We start from the raw sequence: 18,642 nt of genomic DNA, 5'->3' as shown, positions 1-18,642 counted from the left end.
TTTATCTGCAGATAAAAATCAACCTTGTGTTTCCAGCGCAGCATTCACTGTAATGGTAAAAGGTCTGTACTAGACTGTGACTCATTCACCCATTCACGCACACACTCACACACCAATGACGGCAGTGAAATAAAGATAGGAATTACGTCCAGCATCTACCTGAGATTCCAAAGGTACGAGTCACACTGCGCTCACATGTGACACATCCTGCTTAAACTAATACAGGTTTATTTCCTTTCAGTTGCCATGACACTACTATGACCGTGAAAAAAATCATGTGTTGTTCTTTGGATCATGTGCTTCACAACTAACTGCGAATGTTTTGTCATGATAATGAATACAATGAAACGAGGATTTAATCGTCCATCTGCAATTTCACGAATAAATGCATTATGAAATGGATTACTAAATGCTGGTGGATCGGTCACTGAGAAAGTTTGATTTCTCACCTTGTTGATGTGCATCTGTTGGAACTGTTGTTTGTGTTTCTCCAGGAACTGTTGATGCTGCTGTTGAACCACCAGCTGTTGAAGAGCCTGTGTGCTCTGAGGAAGAGGAGCCGACTGCGTACGGCCCAGCGGCCGGTGATGCCGTAGCTTCTGTAGCGGGACGCCACCCATACCTGCAGGAGAAGACACGCTTTCTGAACGCAATATGGAGACCAGAGGTCATGCTAAAACAGGGACAGTCCCTATTTTATGAGCATCGTCCCACTTCTTGACAGAGTTACACCATTTATACCAATCAGTCTGAGCTACTCCTGCAAAACCATAATTTTAAAAACATGGCAATAAGAAATCTTAAACTGACTTCAAATCAGAAGATCTCTTGCTTTGTGATGGATTTTATCATCAAAATAATAAAAAAAAGTTTGTTTAATTTGTGCCGCATCTAGGCCTGTTGTGATTATTAAATAACTGTGTGATTGCAGTTATTTGAGACAACCAAGATTACTGGGCATTCAAATTTCAAATCATATTTTAATGCCCAAATAATGGAATTTTAAGTTAATATACTGTATAAATGCCATGAACGGCGCATTTGTGTGTCATTCAGTTGAACTCCGCATCCGAGCATCGCGTGTACTGTCAGCAGAGGCTCACGGCAAACTCCCGCTAAAGAGTGGTGGTGGTGTAGTGGACTAAAGCACTGAACTGGTAAGCAAAAGGTTGTTGGTTCAATCCCCCACAGACACCACCATTGTGTCCTTGAGCAAGGCACTTAACTCCAGGTTGCTCCAGGGGGATTGTCCCTGTAATAAGGGCACTGTAAGTCGCTTTGGATAAAAGCGTCTGCCAAATGCATAAATGTAAAGTATAAACAAACAAGTATTAACTTTGATACTGAACGCAAAGCCCATTTTCACTTTAAATGATCGTGTAATGGCAAATGTGTTAATGACACGCAGTGACAAAGAGGAGAATTTATTTCTGTGGAGAGAGAAAATGATGAAACAAAATCTCAAAGGTTTGACAAATAAAGACTTGTGGGCTTATATTTTATTAAAAAAATTATAAAATATGAATAAAAAAAAAAAAGTGTAAATGTAAAATTGACCAAAACTAAAAGAGTTGACCAAAAAGGGACATATTTTAATTAATAAGAAATATTTTGAAATTTGTTTTATTTTTCATGTCATTCATAAGTTTTTCAAGCCTTAAAAGGAAATCATATTTTATTCCTCTTTTATTATTTGATTTATATATTTGAAGTTAAATATGAAAAATTATTTCTTTAGGTGTATGAAGCACACATGCAGGGAAAAGCACACCTTAAAAAAAAAGACAATGACAATTAATCGTAATAATCGCAATTATTTGTTTGACAATTAATCCTCAGGCAAATTTGTATAATCGTGAACGCCCTAGCCGCGTCCCAAGAGCAGATGTATCCAAACCATTTTTAATAAACAATGTTTTTTTAATTTTCTTTCTATGTTGAATTAACACTTAAATCATATCAGCACTGCTAACATCCTTGTGTAATAAGAAACTCATTTCAGCTAAAAGTTTCCAAAAGCATCAGTGACACTAAAACAACCGTTAAAATGAACTCATTCATTGCCAGTTCTCCACAGACGTCACGACTGTCCACGCATGGCTGCACTGGCAGCTGAAAACTTTGGGACGCTCTCGGTCTCTGCACCCGTCTGAGTGCCTTCATTGTTTCATTTACGTGTTCCATTATGGGAATTACGGCTCTATTGTTCTGCTCCTGTGGGAGCGTGAGCGAGCTCAGCCACCCCCCCACTCACCCCGTCACTCGGCACAGCACACCGTGTTCTGTCGCTCGGGACTCCTGCTGGGAGCGGATCGGAACACTGATCTAATTAACCGAAGGGACCCCTGACTCTTCTGCACTCTCAGTCCTGATAGAACAATACGATGTAGACTGGGTCGTTCACACATTTCAATGTTTATGTAATGCAGTGACAGTGGCTTGGGAAACGTTCAGCGAGGCCGTAAACTCTCGTTCTGAAGCGATGAGACTTGCAGCCATGACAAACAGAGTGACACTAGAAAGACTTCTGGGCTTCATGTACCAGTACACACTAAATAAATATTACACAAGTCAGATGGTTTGACCGCATCATCTTTACTTTGAATGGTGTCTTTATGAATCAAGCAGGACTCACCAGCTACTAAAGGACTGGGTGGAGCCGATTGCTCGAGAAGGACCATGTGCTGCAGCAGTGTATTGTGGGAGTTTGTGGTGTCAGAATTGCCAAGATATGATGGAATGGAGCTGGTCAGTAATGGAGTGGTAATGGATAAACTGGTCATAGACAAACGCTCACTGTCCTGCTGTGTGCACATCACCTTGAACACAGGAAACATAAGATGAAACCATTCCCAAACCATCAGATAAAAAAAGCAAAATAAAGTTGTCATCTGACTACACAGGGTCAAAACCAGTCCAGAATCACAACAAAGGCTAAATACACATTATTTGGACAGCTGCTCACACACATAGATAAGCACTGGACTAAATAACTGAATAATATTTCTTCATGAGCTCTTATTGGTTGAGGTTTTATGTTAATCTGTCCAGAGCATCATGTATTGGTGGATGAGTGATACTGTATATGCGGTTGGACACTCACATTGTTGGCAGCAGAGGCGGGCAGACCCAGTGTGATGTTGGGTAGTGAAGGAGACGTATACAGAGATCGTTGACCGACTGAACCATCATGACCAGCTAACTGGTGAGCTAGAAACGACTAGAGAACACACGCAACCAATCATCAGGAGATTATAGAATGACTTTCATTACTCTTTAAGACACTGTCTTGCTCCAAACGTGACACTAGTGTTACCTCCTTTGATGATGTGGAGATGGTCACACTGACACCATTCTCGCACAGGTTGCCGTGTGAACTGTTGTTAGGGGAACTGGGCCCTGAACCAGGTGCGCTGCTACACGACGAATCTACTGACAGCCAGAATAAGAGGAAGAGTGAGTTTACCGCATGAAAATATCAGGTGTCCATGAGCGATGCGTGTTTCTAACAGCACCTGCCATGTCCAGGGAGCGCTTCTTCAGCGTGTTGATGGGGCCATCCTTCCGCCGCAGTAATGGACTGCTCCGTCGCTCTGTCACTTTCTGCTTCAGGCGAGAACGCAGCTTAAGATTCGGCTCGGACGCTGTAATGACAGAATGACAGCAGATGTGCCATTTATTACAGTGCTTCATCGTTTCACATAGAAATTATTAACAGACACGGTTTGGTCACTGCGGGTAACGCTCCGAGACATCTACAGACGCCGGCACACCTGATGATGCTAGTAATACTATAGGTCTTGACAGAAGATTCTAGTAACATGAGGAAGAATTACAAATATAACCCTGAAGAGCATCTTTACAATAGAGTGAATAAAGAGAGATTTGAATGAAATGATTAAAATGTAAATATTTCAGACACTCCACAATGCTTTAGCACATACTCTTATGATTCTCATATGATATAATTTAAGTGTCTCTTGGGTTGTTTTCACACTTGAGTCCTCTTTAAAAGAACCAAACTCAGACCCCTTTAAGTGGATCAAAAAGTGAACCACATGAAAAATGACCCAGTTGTCTTTGCACTCACTATTTGTGATCTTGAATGTGGGCTCAGATCTCTTTTTCGTTCACTTCACCTGTTACAGGGTCTCCGTCCATTTTGCTTTCACACGTGTTGTTTTTGTGGAACCCAGAACACTTTTTTTAATACAATGTTGAAGATTATTATTATTATTAGGGCTATATTAATATCAAAATTAGCTCTTCATTTTCACTTATGAGATTAAATATGTTTAATGCCCTTAACAAGAATAATCAACATGAGAGCAGGTGTCTGTGTTCAGTAAAACATCTACTTACTCTCTCATCTCCAAGTGTCTCGTCGCGTCTCTGCGTGTTGTCATAAGTTGTGTACAGTAAGCTGTTAGGGCCAAACATGTTAGGCATTAGGCGAATGGGAAAATCAAGTGAGCCCGTCACAATACACGTTTTTAGCAAAACGAACCGCAGGCTGCAAGCGAACCGTATTCAGACCACCTCCCGAAATGGTCTCGGTTTGATTCACTTTAAAAGGGTCTGAGATCGTTTGGAGAATTCACATATGGGTCAAAAATCCTGTGAGCTGTGTTCAAAAAAAAAAGTATGACAGATATAAAAAAAAAAAGAAAAAAAAAGAAAAAAATAAATGAGCAGACAAGTTTAATCAGAATAATGCAAGTTATTTTGTAATGCTTATATTAAAGGTGATCATCAGTCTGCATTAAATGCATGTAGCAGACATCGCTGTGAACACGCTCTGCTGTAGATTTTCCTCCGTGTGTGATTTTCAATCTACATGAAGAAAAGCAGCGCTGTTGATTCATTTGGCAGTTACTGGAAGCAACGCTGGTACAGGCACACAGGCTGTGAAATAAGAGGCTTCTAACTAACGGATCTCCATTAACATAAACAAATTCCACAAACTCGTCACTACTGCAGAAAAAAGCTGGAAGAAGTTTTGAGAATGAATTGTGTTATTGAGGAGAGACAACGCTGAGAGAATCATGTGAATATTCACACAGACATTGTAGTTTCATCTTATTTGTGTGCGACAACCGACACGCATCTGTCTGCAACACACACAAACACACGCACGCACACGCGCGCACAGGAATGCAGTGATGGTCGCCAGAGTAAACGGTGGCATATCTCCAGCACTCGAGTCAACAGCATCTCACCCGCTTCACCACTAAGTGAATAATTATATTGTATGAGCGGTGCTGAGCTATGCAGCTGTCCGGTAAACCCTTCTGCCTTCTGAAGGGTTAGTTAAGCATTAGTTCTGAACGGCCAGATAATGCCAAAACTCAAACAACATGAACAGGTTATTTCATGAAACTTTCATGCTGGTTCAGGCTGGTTTATGTTGGTTTGGTGATAGTCTAGCTCAACCAGCAGCACACCAACATCCCATACATGACATGCGCTGGTGAGCTGCAGTACTTGTGATTTCAGCAAAATACAATTGAGGATCATTTTCTGTTGCAATCATTGTAAGGAGCATCACAGGTTTCTCTTCTCTGTATCCTGTTCAAATATATTGAAGAATACTAGTGTTTTAATGCTTGTAGTACCTGTTTTGCGAAGAGGAAAGTCATCTTTAGACTCGTAGATGCCCATGGCAGTCTGACTGTATGTACTGACGGCCGTCTGAGGAGGAGGACTCTGATCTAAAGAACTGTGCTGAGTTTTCCTGAACAGAGAGAGAGGACAATGAAACCATGATGAGACATTTGCACAGACATTCACTGAATCACAGTAAATATTCATAATAAAACATATTTCACTGGAGTTTTGTATGCCATCTGTTGTCTAGTCAGCTATAAGTAATCCATTGGTTGGCTGAGTTTCATGAAGAATGTTAACACTGTGACGCTTTCTAAACATTGATCCGAGTGTCCCGACACCACAACATTACTCTCAAACACACACCATTAGTTGAGAGAAAGGTGTAAAACACTATCTGCCCTGACCAGTGATGTGTGACCTCAAATTAACACAGACTAAACTAATCTAGTTTACTGTTGACTGATATGTTTGTGGATAAATCTGCAGTCAGTGCAATATTCACACTGGAAATGAGTGTTTGAACTGCAGCTGCTTATTTATGCTGAATAACATTGTGTTCATCAGAAATGTTACAATGTCACAGAAACAGAGAGAGAACGAATCACTTTGAGCTTTAAGAAAGAATGAACATGAGCATATAAACTCTACAAATACATGTAATATTTCCATCAACACAAACTCTGAAGACACAAAGAGGTATTGGATGGTCTGAACACAATTAACTACAGATACAGGAAGAGATTTCCCACAGAAGCTGTGATGCATGTGATGTTGTACCAGTAGCGCGGGTTGCTGGCAATGCAGTGATTGAGACTGCGCTGAGCGAGAGCTTTCTTTTTATTCAGAACAAACTCCTGCAGTCGCATCTTCACTTCTGTACTGGCCACGGCACCTGTTCACAACAAACACACAATATTCCTTATGAAATATTAAACTGCTCTAAAAAATTATTTAATTCTTCAGATTTAGTTATCAGAATGAGAATGACAAAATTTGTAGACTTTTGTGTTGTGTTACATTAAACATTCTATAAACAGGCCATTTGACGTTAGACTGCCTAAAATTTGATTGAATTCAAGAGAATAACACCCAAAAAACACAAATGTGTGTCGCAGCTCAGTCTTGTTCAGTTCCAATCCTGAAGTTCAGAATGACATTTTTCACACATTCATTTGGAAAAGCTGCTCGCTGTGAAACAGCTGAAACCAGTGAACACTCTCTCCATCAGTGAGGGGTCGAGACAGACACTGCCACCCTCAATTTACAGCAGAACCACTGAATATACCAACCGTGTTTACCTCTATAAACACCCGCCGATCCCAACTGTACACAGCCCATTTACAGCCCCAATATAAAATGATTGTGAGATCCAGTAATGACCCGTGACAAAACTACAGCTGACAACGCAAACTACAGTAACAGAAAACACTGTTGGAAATGGTTTGTACATTCTCCACATGAAAGTGTTATTATTCTGTTATTACTGGCAACATATGATTCAGTTGGGCCTGATATTAACTCACATTTTGTCACTTTTATCTAAAGGGGAAGTTATCATGACATCCAGATTATGTATGAATTCAATGATGTGCCGTGATGAAGATACACTCACTCTCCTGCCCACGCTCTTTGTTCTTGAGCAGCTGAAGCTTCTGTTCTCGCTGGTGTTTCTCCATCTCCTGCTCCAGACGGTGCTGCTTCATCTTCCTCTGGTGCTCCAGAAGCTCCTGCTGATGTTTGAGGTCCAGAAGATCCTGCTGATGCTGTACACACAAACATTCACACACATGAAAAGCTGCCGACCACTCAGGAGGTTAAAAGGCAATGTGTTTAATCAGTCAGATAAGTTTGCATTGTGCTTTTTGACCTTCATGTGCTCCTGTAGCTGGGCCTCGTGTTGTCGTGACAGCTGCTCGTGTTGTCTCTGAAACTCTGCAATAAGGATCTGCCGCTGCACCTGCTGCTTGTGTTTTAGCATCATCAGTTCCTGCTGCTCGCAGCGAGTCGAGTCCAGTGCCGGTGACGTGTCCACACGCAGGTCCATCGAGATCGCCGCTGGAGGAACTCGCACAGGCAGCGCTGAACTCAACTCAACTACACATACAAGATTCACACATCAGAGGAGATCGACAAATACAACACCACACATGTACACACACGTTACTGTTGCTAACAGACATTGTTTTTACTTGGACTGTCGATTTAATTCAGTGCAATTAATTATATAAAAAATAATGCGTTATAGAAAATGCATGCAATTAATCCTGTCTCAGACCGTAATAAGGAAGATTCCTGAGCAATTCAAGCTTGAAGTACCACGCGTTTTCTCCAGGGGGCAGTAAGTGAAACTCCAGCTGTATAGACCATGTGCAGCTTATACAGAGAACAAACCAACGCGTTCTTGCGTTCAAACACAGCTTGATGGAGCGCAAATCTGAATTTAGGGATCTCAAGACGTGTTTTTCTACGCATTAAACTAGAAAACTACTGACGTGACACAACAGAGACGCTCCAAAAGTATCTGTCTGACACAGGTGTACATTGATGCATCCTTAAACAAGCCCTTATAATAAATCTCGACTGATTGATGAATTCAAATGCAAAATGGATTGCTGTAAACTGTAGGCCAGTGAATGGATTATGTTCAATAATATGGTATTAAACAATACATTGGATTTTTAAGCCACTTTTTGTATTGTCTTTTTGGTAACACTTTACATTAAGGTTCCATTTGTTAATACTAGTTAATGCATTACGTATCATGAACAAACAATTAACAACATTTTTTTACAGCATTTATTGATCTTTGTTAAATATTAGTTAATAAAAATACAATTGTTCATTGTTAGTTCATGTTATTTCAAAGAACAACAATACAATTATATACAATTAATACAATTATTATTCTTGGCGATTTTAACAGAGCTAACCTCACCCATGAACTGCCAAAATACAGACAGCACATCACATGCCCCACCAGAGACAGAAATACACTGGATCACTGCTACACCACATTAAAGGATGCATATCGCTCTGTTCCTAGAGCAGCTTTGGGACTCTCTGATCACTGTCTGCTTCATCTTCTTCCGAACTACAGACACGATCTAAAATCTGCTAAACCTGTAGTAAAGACTGTAAAGAGATGAACCAATGAAGCAGAGCGGGAACTACAAGCCTGCTTTTGACTGCACTGATTGGAGTGATTTTATGGCTGCAGCCACAGACCTGGACGAGCTCACAGATACTGTGACATCTGAATATAATGCCAATATTAGTTATTTGTGTGCAGTGCAAGTCATGGTTTTAAATTTGTAAATTAAGCAAGCATTAAGGGCCAGAGTTTTATAAATAAAAATATTTTTTTTGAACTTTAAAATTAATAACTAATGTCTTCGATGTCCATCCTGGATTAACTGCAGAAGTTCACATAGATTAATTGTCCTTTGTTAGTTGGCTGATGAAGGCTTTTGTTGGCAATTAATTGATAGTCTATGTATTCAATTTCAAGAGTGTAGTCCATCAATAGACAAAGGTGACGCAGGCAAAGATAAATTAGATGCATCGCAGTTCAACCGGCAGGTCATTTCGGTGAGGTTAGGTGAGGTCTATCATAAGTTCAAGGTTCAGGCATTGGCATATGAAGTATCCCATGTCTTATAGTTGGAGTTGACATCAATTCATCCACTGAAGTAAAAAAAAACTGAAGTGATGTCTGGTTGGCAACGGCTGTAGTTTGACGTCATCTCTCAGCAACACATAGCAGTGGAGTCTGACACCAAGCAGGAACGGAGCTGGATATGACCATCTCTGGTAACCTCGGAATATGAATCCCGAGGTTGAGACAGGGAAACAAATAGAAAAATATTAGCATTGATGCCAATTTTATGCAGATTTATAGATCATGATGGATGTTTCTGGTTCTGGCAGACCTAAAATTAGGTGTATGTCTGACTAAATAGATGAGTCTTTAGTCTAGACTTAAACTGAGTGAGTGTGTCTGTGTCCCGAACAGTGTTAGGGAGACTATTCCATAGTTTAAGAGCCAAATAGGAAAAGGATCTACCTCCTTTTGTGGATTTTGATATTCTAGGAACTATTAACAGGCCAGAATTTTGCGATCGTAATGAACGTGATGAATATAGCGTGTCAGAAGGTCACTTAAGTACTGTGGAGCTAGACCATTTAAAGCTTTGTATGTAGTTAACAGAATTTTAAAATTAAATACGAAATTGAACAGGTAGCCAATGTAATGACGATAAAATTGGGCTAATATATATGATGTTTATCTTCAATTTATTTGTTTGTTTTTTCAAGTTTGACCTTAATCAAATTATTTAGTGAGGGGTTTGTGTTTGGTAGTTCGGGAAACAGACATAGGTGATATCTAGGTGATACAGTCTCTATATGATATCTAGGTGATACAGTCTCTATGTGTTGTAGTTTATGTGACCTGTGTGACGTCTCAAGGCAGCTAACAGACGTTCGGATTAACCAGTTTGTCTGCTTCCTGACCTGGGCCCCAGTTAGTCAAATACAATCATTATTAAGACTATGAGCCAAATTACTAGAGAGGAGAGCGGCACCTTCCCTGGAGGGTTGGAGTCCATTTCTCTTTAGCAGGTCAGGTCTACCCCAAAAACTCTTCCAATTGTCTATAAATCCTATGCTATTCTCCAGACACCACTCAGACATCCAGCCATTCAGTGACACTAATCTACTATAAACCTCATCACCACGATGAGCAGGGAGGGGTCGAGAGCTTATTACAGTGTCTGATATCTATGCAAGTTCACACACCTCTTTAACATTATCTCTAGTGATCTCCAACTGATGAAGCCGGACATGGTTAGTGCCGACATGAACAACAATTTTAGAAAATCTACGTTTAGCATTAGACAGCACTTGTACATTTGATCTGATGTTAGATGCCCAAGCCCTCGAAATGTATTTAACAATGTTGGCTGGAGTCTCTATTTCCACGTTCCTTACAATAGAATAACCAATTATTAGGGCTCTTTCAACATGATTCTCAGTGGGTGCATCACTGAGTGGGGAGAATCGATTCGAAACCCTAACAGGAACACTGAGTGGTGTCACTTTGCCGAGTAAGTATGCTGCCGAGATGTCACCCAAATGACCCTTGCGGGGGCTCTAGAGTTGAAACCAAGTGTGTGTGTTGCTCGCTGTACTACCGCATTCGAAACAGTATCTACCGGCTTCAATTTCTCACTGACCTCCACTAGCGTTCGGATGCGTGTCTCTAACTCAAACTTCTTCATCAGCCTGACTAATTCCTTACATTTATCACATGTGAATCCCTCACTGCTGATGGAAGAAGTATAGTATAGATGTGGCATGTAATGCAGGAAGCAATAACATGAGCGGATGTCATGACTTACCGCAATTGCTTGTTGTTGTTGTTGTTGTTATGGTTGTTCTTGAGCGGCGAGGGTTTGAGATTGATGTGGTTCGATGTGCTTCCTAATCAGCAGATGTTTGAGATTGATGCAATAATCCGTGTAAAACAAAGTGGAGAAAACGAATGCACGCAGTCTAGACGCGAAATGTCGACAAGTGGAAAGAAATTGGAAAAAAGAGAAAGAAAAATAATGAGAGAAACGGGTGCATGTGGTATAATACACAGATGAAACAGTAGAAAAGCGGAAAAATCTCACAGGATTTAATGACTACAGACCCAATCGCTCTGACGTCTGTGGTCAAGAAGTCATTTGAGAGACTGGTGTTTGCCCACCTGAAGGACATCACTGGACCCTTTCTAGATCCCCTTCAATTTGCTTTTTGAGCAAACAGATCTGTGGATGATGCAGTCAACATGGGATTGCATCATATCCTGCAACATCTGGACAGACCAGGGACATATGCAAGGATCCTTTTTGTGGATTTTAGTTCAGCTTTTAACACCATTATCTCAGCAATTCTCTGGACTAAATTAACCCAACTGTCTGTTCCCACCTCTATCTGTCAGTGGATCATCAGCTTTCTGACAGACAGACAGCAGCTAGTGAGACTGGGGAAATTCACTTCCAGCACATGTACAATCAGCACTGGTGCCCCCCAGGGATGTGTGCTCTCCACACTACTCTTCTCCCTGTACACAAATGACTGCACTGCCAAGGACCCCTCTGTCAAGCTCCTGAAGTTTGCAGACAACACTACTGTCGTCGGCCTCATCCAGGATGATGAAGAGTCTGCATACAGAAGGGAGGTTGAACAGCTGGCTGTCTGGTGCAGTCAAAACATCCAGGAGCTGAACACGCTCAAAACAGTGGAGATGATAGTGGACTTAAGGAGGAACACCCCAACATTGACCCCTCTCACCATTCTGAACAGCACTGTGGCAGCAGTGGAGTCATTCAGGTTCCTGGGCACTACCATCTCACAGGACCTGAAGTGGAAGACCCACATTGACTCCATTGCGAAAAAGGCCCAGCAGAGGTTGTACTTCCTTTGCCAGTTGAGGAAGTTCAACCTGCCACAGGTGCTGCTGATACAGTTCTACTCAGCGGTCACTGAGCCTGTCCTCTGCACTTCAATAACTGTCTGGTTTGGTTCAGCTATGAAATCAGACATCAGAAGAATACAAAGGACAGTTCGGACTGCTGAGCGGATTATTGGTTGCCCCTTGCATCCCCTTCAAGAACTGTACACTTCCAGAGTGAGGAAAAGGGCTGGAAAAATCACTCTGGACCCCATTCACCCAGCCCACTACCTTTTTGACTGTTGCCTTGTGGCCGGCACTACAGAGCTCTGTGGCATTGTCATGCTGGAGGGTCATGTCAGGATGATGCTGTGACACCACCCCAGACCATGATGGACCCTCCACCTCCAAATCGATCCCGCTCCAGAGTACAGGCCTCGGTGTAACGCTCATTCCTTCGACGATAAACGCGAGTCTGACCATCACCCCTGGTGAGACAAAACCGCGACTCGTCAGTGAAGAGCACTTTTTGCCAGTCCTGTCTGGTCCAGCGAAGGTGCGTTTGTGCCCATAGGCGACGTTGTTGCTGGTGATGTCTGGCAAGGACCTGCCTTACAACAGGCCTACAAGCCCTCAGTCCAGCCTCTCTCAGCCTATTGCGGACAGTCTGAGCACTGATGGAGGGATTATGCGTTCCAGGTGTAACTCGGGCAGTTGTTGTTGCCATCCTGTACCTGTCCCGCAGGTGTGATATTCGGATGTACCGATCCTGTGCAGGTGTTGTTACACTTGGTCTGCTACTGCGAGGACGATCGGCTGTCCTTCCTGTCTCCCTGTAGCACTGTCTTAGGCATCTCACAGTACGGACATTGCAATTTATTGCCCTGGCCACATCTGCAGTCCTCATGCCTCCATGCAGCATGCCTAAGGCACATTCACGCAGATGAGCAGGGACCCTGGGCATCTTTCTTTTGGTGTTTTTCAGAGTCAGTAGAAAGGGAGACAGGAAGGACAGCTGATCGTCCTCGCAGTGGCAGTAATATATATTAGTCTTATTGTCCATTTCTATATATATATATATTTTCTATTCGCTTATTATTATCTCTGCCTTGTTGTTGTATTGTTTGTACTGGAAGCTTCTGTCACCAAGACAAATATTTATATATGCTATTAATTTGATTAATTAGTTGGCATACCATGTAATTCGATTAAATTGTTTTATTGATTGACAGCCCTTGTTTTTCCATTAAGTTAATAATGACTACCAACTAACCCAATGACTGAAATACAACTTTTCAAACGTTTAGAATAAAAACAACTATTTATGAATTGTTTGAATTGCGGACATCCCCAAATGGAGGTTGTCAGAAGATGTGGCACACTTCTGATCATTTGTCCTCAAATTATATCCAAATAAACATGTCACCAGCAAACACAACCTGATCCTTTTATCAATTCTTATAATCCAAAGATTGATCTTTTACTCTGCTTATTTTCAGTGACTGTGTAAAAATATATCTGTGAAGTGTTCAGCTGAACTAACTCACTCAATTTACCAAACATATCTTCTGACAATAACAAACAAAAACACATGCCACTGTTGTTTGTTTACAAAAATTAATATTTGAATAATGTACCAAGTTAGAAGGTTCCTCCCTGTAAAATTAACAGCATTAGCTGAGAGAATTTCTTTCATATGCAACTGAAATATACCCATATGAATAAGAGTAGAATTAAACTGAAATCTAATCAAGAGCTTTTGAATCAGAATTATATCAAATACAATTGAAATCTGTATCAATACCAGCCCAAACACCGCCACATAATAAAGACAACAACAACATCACACAACAGATTCACCGCAATAGTTGTTACAGCCGGAGACACTGCTGATCCTTAATAACACAGATCATAACTTCACAGAATAAAGTTAAATTTGACAAACAGAATAAAGTTGAGCTCACCACAAACACTGAAGCTTCAGATGAGTGTGTGTGTCGTTCTGCTCTCACCACGGTCTGTCTGTAGCTAACAGTCTGACTTGACCGCTCGCGCTCTCTCTCTCTCTCTCTCTCTCTCTCTCTGATGACATGACGGTGTTCCAGAACAAATGTTTATACATACACGCATGCACGCACGCACACACACACACACAAAAACACACACTCCCTCAGCTATCTAAATGAGGACATTTCATAGACTTATATTGTTATTACTTATATAAAGCCAATTATAATCCTCTAAAAGTAAACTTTTTTTGCAATTTTCTTTTTTTTTTTTTTTTACAATTGAGGACATTCCTAAATAATCCCCAGAAGAGGTCAAGTCAGATTTAGCTCACCTCTGAAGACAAATGTTGTATTTTGTCACACCATTATAGATGAGTAAATCGAAAGGGTTAGTGTCATGTGTTTCACTGTGAGTTTTTAATGCGGCTGCTTGACATGAATATGTCCAGTTAGTCTTACATACAGAAAAGCTTGTTTATGTTATTTATCAAATAGTTAATTATTAGTTTATCCACAATCCAAAAAGATGATCGTGCAGATTTGCCTTGTACAACATTAGGAAGATGATCAGATGTTTCCTATCGAAGCATGCTACACAACTCCTCATCAAGGCTCTTGTTATATCAAGACTGGACTACTGCAATGACTTCATGCATGTACAATCAAACCTCAAAATGGGGGGCCTGGATAGCTCAGAAAGTAAAGACGCTGACTACCAAACCTGGAGTCTTGAGTTTGAATCCAGGGCGTGCCGAGTGACTCCAGGCAGGTCTCCTAAGCAACCAAATTGGCCCGGTTGCTAGGGAGGGTAGCCTCACATGGGGTAACCTCCTTGTGGTCACTATAATGTGGTTCTCGCTCTCGGTGGGGCACGTGGGGAGTTGTGCGTGGATGCTGCGGAGAATAGCGTGAAGCCTCCACACGCGCTACATCTCCGTGGTAACGCGCTCAACAAGTCACGTGATAAGATGCGTGGATTGACGGTCTCAGACGTGGAGGCAACTGAGATTCGTCCTCCACCACCCGGATTGAGGTGGATCACTACGCCACCACAAGGACTTAGAAAATTGGGGCATTCCAAATTTTGGAAAAGTAAAAAAAAAAAAAAAAACAATACTCAAAATGATTTAAAATGCAGCGGTGAGTTTGGTCTTTACCGAGCCCAAGAGAGTGCAGACATGTTAACGCATGAAACCAGCAGCCATTCAGTCTAAAGTGTAATCATTTAATTATAGGACTAATCCTACTATAAACATCTGCTAACTGCTGTAAACTAATCAACCAATAACCAGAGAGCACAGACTCTCATTGACAAACACTGACAATATTTGGACATATTCTAGAGCACTGCAGGCACACATACTGAGAAGCACACATGTAACCATGACAACCTCCGTTCAACATACTACTGTGAAATGTTTGAGTTCATCGTCGCTCCGCTTTAAATGCTTTGTGCAAAACGTCACATTCCTGTCATAACATTATCATTATTTATTATTTTTTACAAGAGTTCTGAGCAGTGATTGGCTTGAAGGAACCATTACTCATGATCTGCAGAAAAAAAACAGCGTGGTGTCTAACGGTCGCAGCTCACGTGCAGCACCTGAACATCTGTGCAACTCTATGTGAGGTAAATTACTTTATCTGCATTAGAGATAGAGATTATTGCGATAAAGAACGAGTGTTTCACTTCAAGAACGGCTGATAAAAAAAAAACTCGCCGGTTTTTTCTGCAGCAGCTTTAAAGTGTTTATAAGCAGCGTGTTGATTCTAGTTGTGTAACCTCTGTCCAGCATTTAGACTCGTCCGTCGCCCTCAATAATAGGTTAGGAACAGGCAACGTGCTGCCAAGTGCATCCAGACGGTTTAGAGAGTGAAGCTTTGAGAAACTCACACACACACAAACTCTTCCTTCCAGCTTATACACATCTCTGAAAAACAGTGTTCACACTGCTCTAGTTTACAGCTTTAATAGGTTTTTGAGCAGACGAACAGATGAGCAAATGAATAATTCATGTTATTATAGTCCATCTGTTTTATTTATCGATCACTGCAGTTATTTATGGGATGGTTGTTTAAGGAATATTCATAATGCTACAGTTTATTGTAACAACATTATTTGAGTGATTTTGCAGGTTTAAAATGATGATTCGGGGCACTCTAGTCAGGGAGGACTGCCTATGTTTTCTATAAACAGGCAGTATTGACATCTAAAATATTCTATAATCATGTATTTCATATGAAATGCCACACTGATCTGAAGTCTGTACATAAATCACATTGACTTGGCTATGTTCATTTAAACTCCAACTGAATAAAAGACAAACAACTGGAATCATTTATTCCAGAGTTCTCTGCAGTGGCAGCAAACTTTTTGGTTTCCAGAATGTTGTTAGTTGCGAATGGATTCAGCCCAAAACAATCACAACATATCATACAAGCTTCATAAAATGTCAGTCAACGTAACGTCTGAACGCTTCATGTCTTTTTTGTTTCTACTCTGGTCTGTCTGTGATGAATGTGACTTTGAATTTGAGCTGCATGATGATGATGTGTGTGTGTGTGTGTGTGTGTGTGTGTGTGTGTGTGAGAGAAAGAAAATGAGGCAGTGACACTGGTCAGATAAAGTGTGTGAGCATCAGGTGTGAAAAAAGAGAGAAAGAGGAATAAAAGAGAGTGAAAGTGTAAACCAGAAAATGAAAAAAAAAAAGCATTATCTTGGTTTGAATATAATTTTCTTGTTTGTGATTTGAAATGAGGCACAACAATTATTTGAACATTCATATTCTCCAAGTGTTTACAGCTGAGCTGCATACAAATAAAACATATAAAACAACAAATGAATATGTATCTGTCACATATAATCCAGTGTGCTAAATCAAGGAGTTGTGCTGGTATAAAATGAAAACATCAAGACTGCTGCCGTTTTATTTCTGAATTATGAAAGCTGCAGTGGCTCCTGCTTGTGAAATAAAGCACTCAGACATCAGGTGTGTTACCTGCAGGAATGTGATCAAACGCTGACAGCTTCAACATCTTCACTGACTCACCCATCTGAGACTCTGAGAGAGAGAGAGAGAGGGAGAGAGAGAGAGAGAGAGAGAGAGAGAGAGAGAGAGAGAGAGATCATCAGATGTCGTAAATAGCTGAGAGGAAAGACAATCACAGGCTGATCAATCAGATCATATTTGGTCATCCTGAGGTTCCCAGCATCGACTTATAACGGTGTCTGATTGGCAGATGAACAGAAGCTGTATTTCCTCTTGTGTCAGTTCCAAAATCTAGTGATGTTCCTGACAATGGATAGTGCATATTTGAGGGAATATGGTGTAAAATAGGTGTTTAATTATCTTTAAACTGTAGAAATAATATCTGTAGAACGGAACAGCAGGTCAACATCTGCTGGAAACTAGAGGAACACTGAATGTGTTTGAGACTTACAGAGAAACACACAGAAACAGAATGAAGAGAGCAGAGATGCGAGTGCAACACATAATATAAGTGATGAGCTGCAACAGCATATGATCATTACAGAGAACATGAAAAGACTGTCACGACTAGAAATAACTGCAGAGAGAGAGACAGATAGTATTCCTAGAACACACACCACATGTGTTATAAACCCTCTGATGATGCGCTGCACTTGCTCACTGCATGTTTACCAGCTCAACACACTTATATAACATCACAGCAACACAACAAATACAAACTGGGATTTTTATCCAAATGAAGAGGAATAACTAGCAGTTTCTCCCACCACACGGTGCTATTTTGGGGAAATATCTGAGGACTCGACATATGTGGAAACAGCTTTGATGTTTGTCTAATGAGGCTCCAGCGCAGCATCACTTAATTTTCTATTTATGTGCCTATTTTTAGAAGGATGCAGCTCTGTCTCAGATCTTCTGGTGTGTCGACTAGTTATCTTTGAGGGATTAGCTAGATGTTTTATTTAGTTTATCGTACAGTTCTAATAACAAGGTGGCTGATGAATGGAGACTGAAGTTCAATGTTGATTGACATTCAGTAAGTGATGTACAAATGCATGAGCCCAAATCAGTTCATCTACTGCAACCAAATATTTTTTTAAAATCCCAAAACTAATCTGGTCTGAATGAGTTACAGCAGCGTTTCTCAATTCTGTTCTTAATGACCCACAATACTGCTGCTTTATTGAACACACGGTTTAAAAAAAAAAAAAAGTGTATAGAAATTAAATAAATAATAATTGTATTTAGACCCCCAGTGAGCAAGCTGAAGGTGACTGTGGTAAGGAACACAAAACTCCATAAGATGTTGATTAATGGAGAAAAATAACCTTGAGAGAAACCAGACTCACTGTGGGGGCCAGTTCCCCTCTGTGTGAAGCTGCTTATACACTTAAAACTCCACATTATGAGCATCAAATGCACTGTATATGTTGTAGATGACAGAGCAAAGCACTCATTCATTGTGAAGCACATGCAGACTATATAAGTAATTGCAGCATTTGCGCTTTAATGATCACACTGCGCTATATAACCAATCGCTTTTCCGGCGGTGTGAAGCTAACGTCTAAAACACACGGAAACTGAAAAACATTCA

General features: G+C 40.8%; 1 protein-coding gene and 1 long non-coding RNA gene across 8 annotated transcripts in view; one reads left to right on the top strand and one right to left on the bottom strand.

Moving 5' to 3' along the window:
• Positions 1 to 593, top strand: part of LOC127445801 (uncharacterized) — a 39,876-nt gene extending 39,283 nt beyond the window's left edge. The window contains exon 3 of the long non-coding RNA XR_007898045.1: positions 495 to 593. This is a non-coding gene — a long non-coding RNA (uncharacterized LOC127445801). The remainder of the gene's footprint in view (positions 1 to 494) is intronic.
• LOC127445765 (histone deacetylase 4-like) overlaps positions 1 to 18,642 on the bottom strand; it is a 48,134-nt gene that overhangs the window by 15,172 nt on the left and 14,320 nt on the right. For 3 of the 7 annotated variants that reach the window (XM_051706060.1, XM_051706065.1, XM_051706062.1), the window contains exons 3-12: positions 17,058 to 17,120; positions 7,478 to 7,704; positions 7,223 to 7,373; positions 6,388 to 6,502; positions 5,616 to 5,734; positions 3,516 to 3,644; positions 3,317 to 3,432; positions 3,104 to 3,220; positions 2,636 to 2,819; positions 450 to 622 (exon numbers count right to left, since the gene is read on the bottom strand). In XM_051706060.1, coding sequence (XP_051562020.1) covers positions 450 to 622; positions 2,636 to 2,819; positions 3,104 to 3,220; positions 3,317 to 3,432; positions 3,516 to 3,644; positions 5,616 to 5,734; positions 6,388 to 6,502; positions 7,223 to 7,373; positions 7,478 to 7,704; positions 17,058 to 17,120 — 1,394 coding nt within the window. Of the gene's footprint in view, positions 1 to 449; positions 623 to 2,635; positions 2,820 to 3,103; positions 3,221 to 3,316; positions 3,433 to 3,515; positions 3,645 to 5,615; positions 5,735 to 6,387; positions 6,503 to 7,222; positions 7,374 to 7,477; positions 7,705 to 14,013; positions 14,076 to 17,057; positions 17,121 to 18,642 lie in introns of those variants that run through there. The other 4 variants (XM_051706061.1, XM_051706066.1, XM_051706063.1 and 1 more) reach the window with 3 other exon arrangements.

This window comes from Myxocyprinus asiaticus, chromosome 9, assembly GCF_019703515.2.
Source record: "Myxocyprinus asiaticus isolate MX2 ecotype Aquarium Trade chromosome 9, UBuf_Myxa_2, whole genome shotgun sequence".
Classification (NCBI taxonomy): domain Eukaryota; kingdom Metazoa; phylum Chordata; class Actinopteri; order Cypriniformes; family Catostomidae; genus Myxocyprinus; species Myxocyprinus asiaticus.
This window is presented reverse-complemented; position numbering and strand designations above follow the sequence as displayed.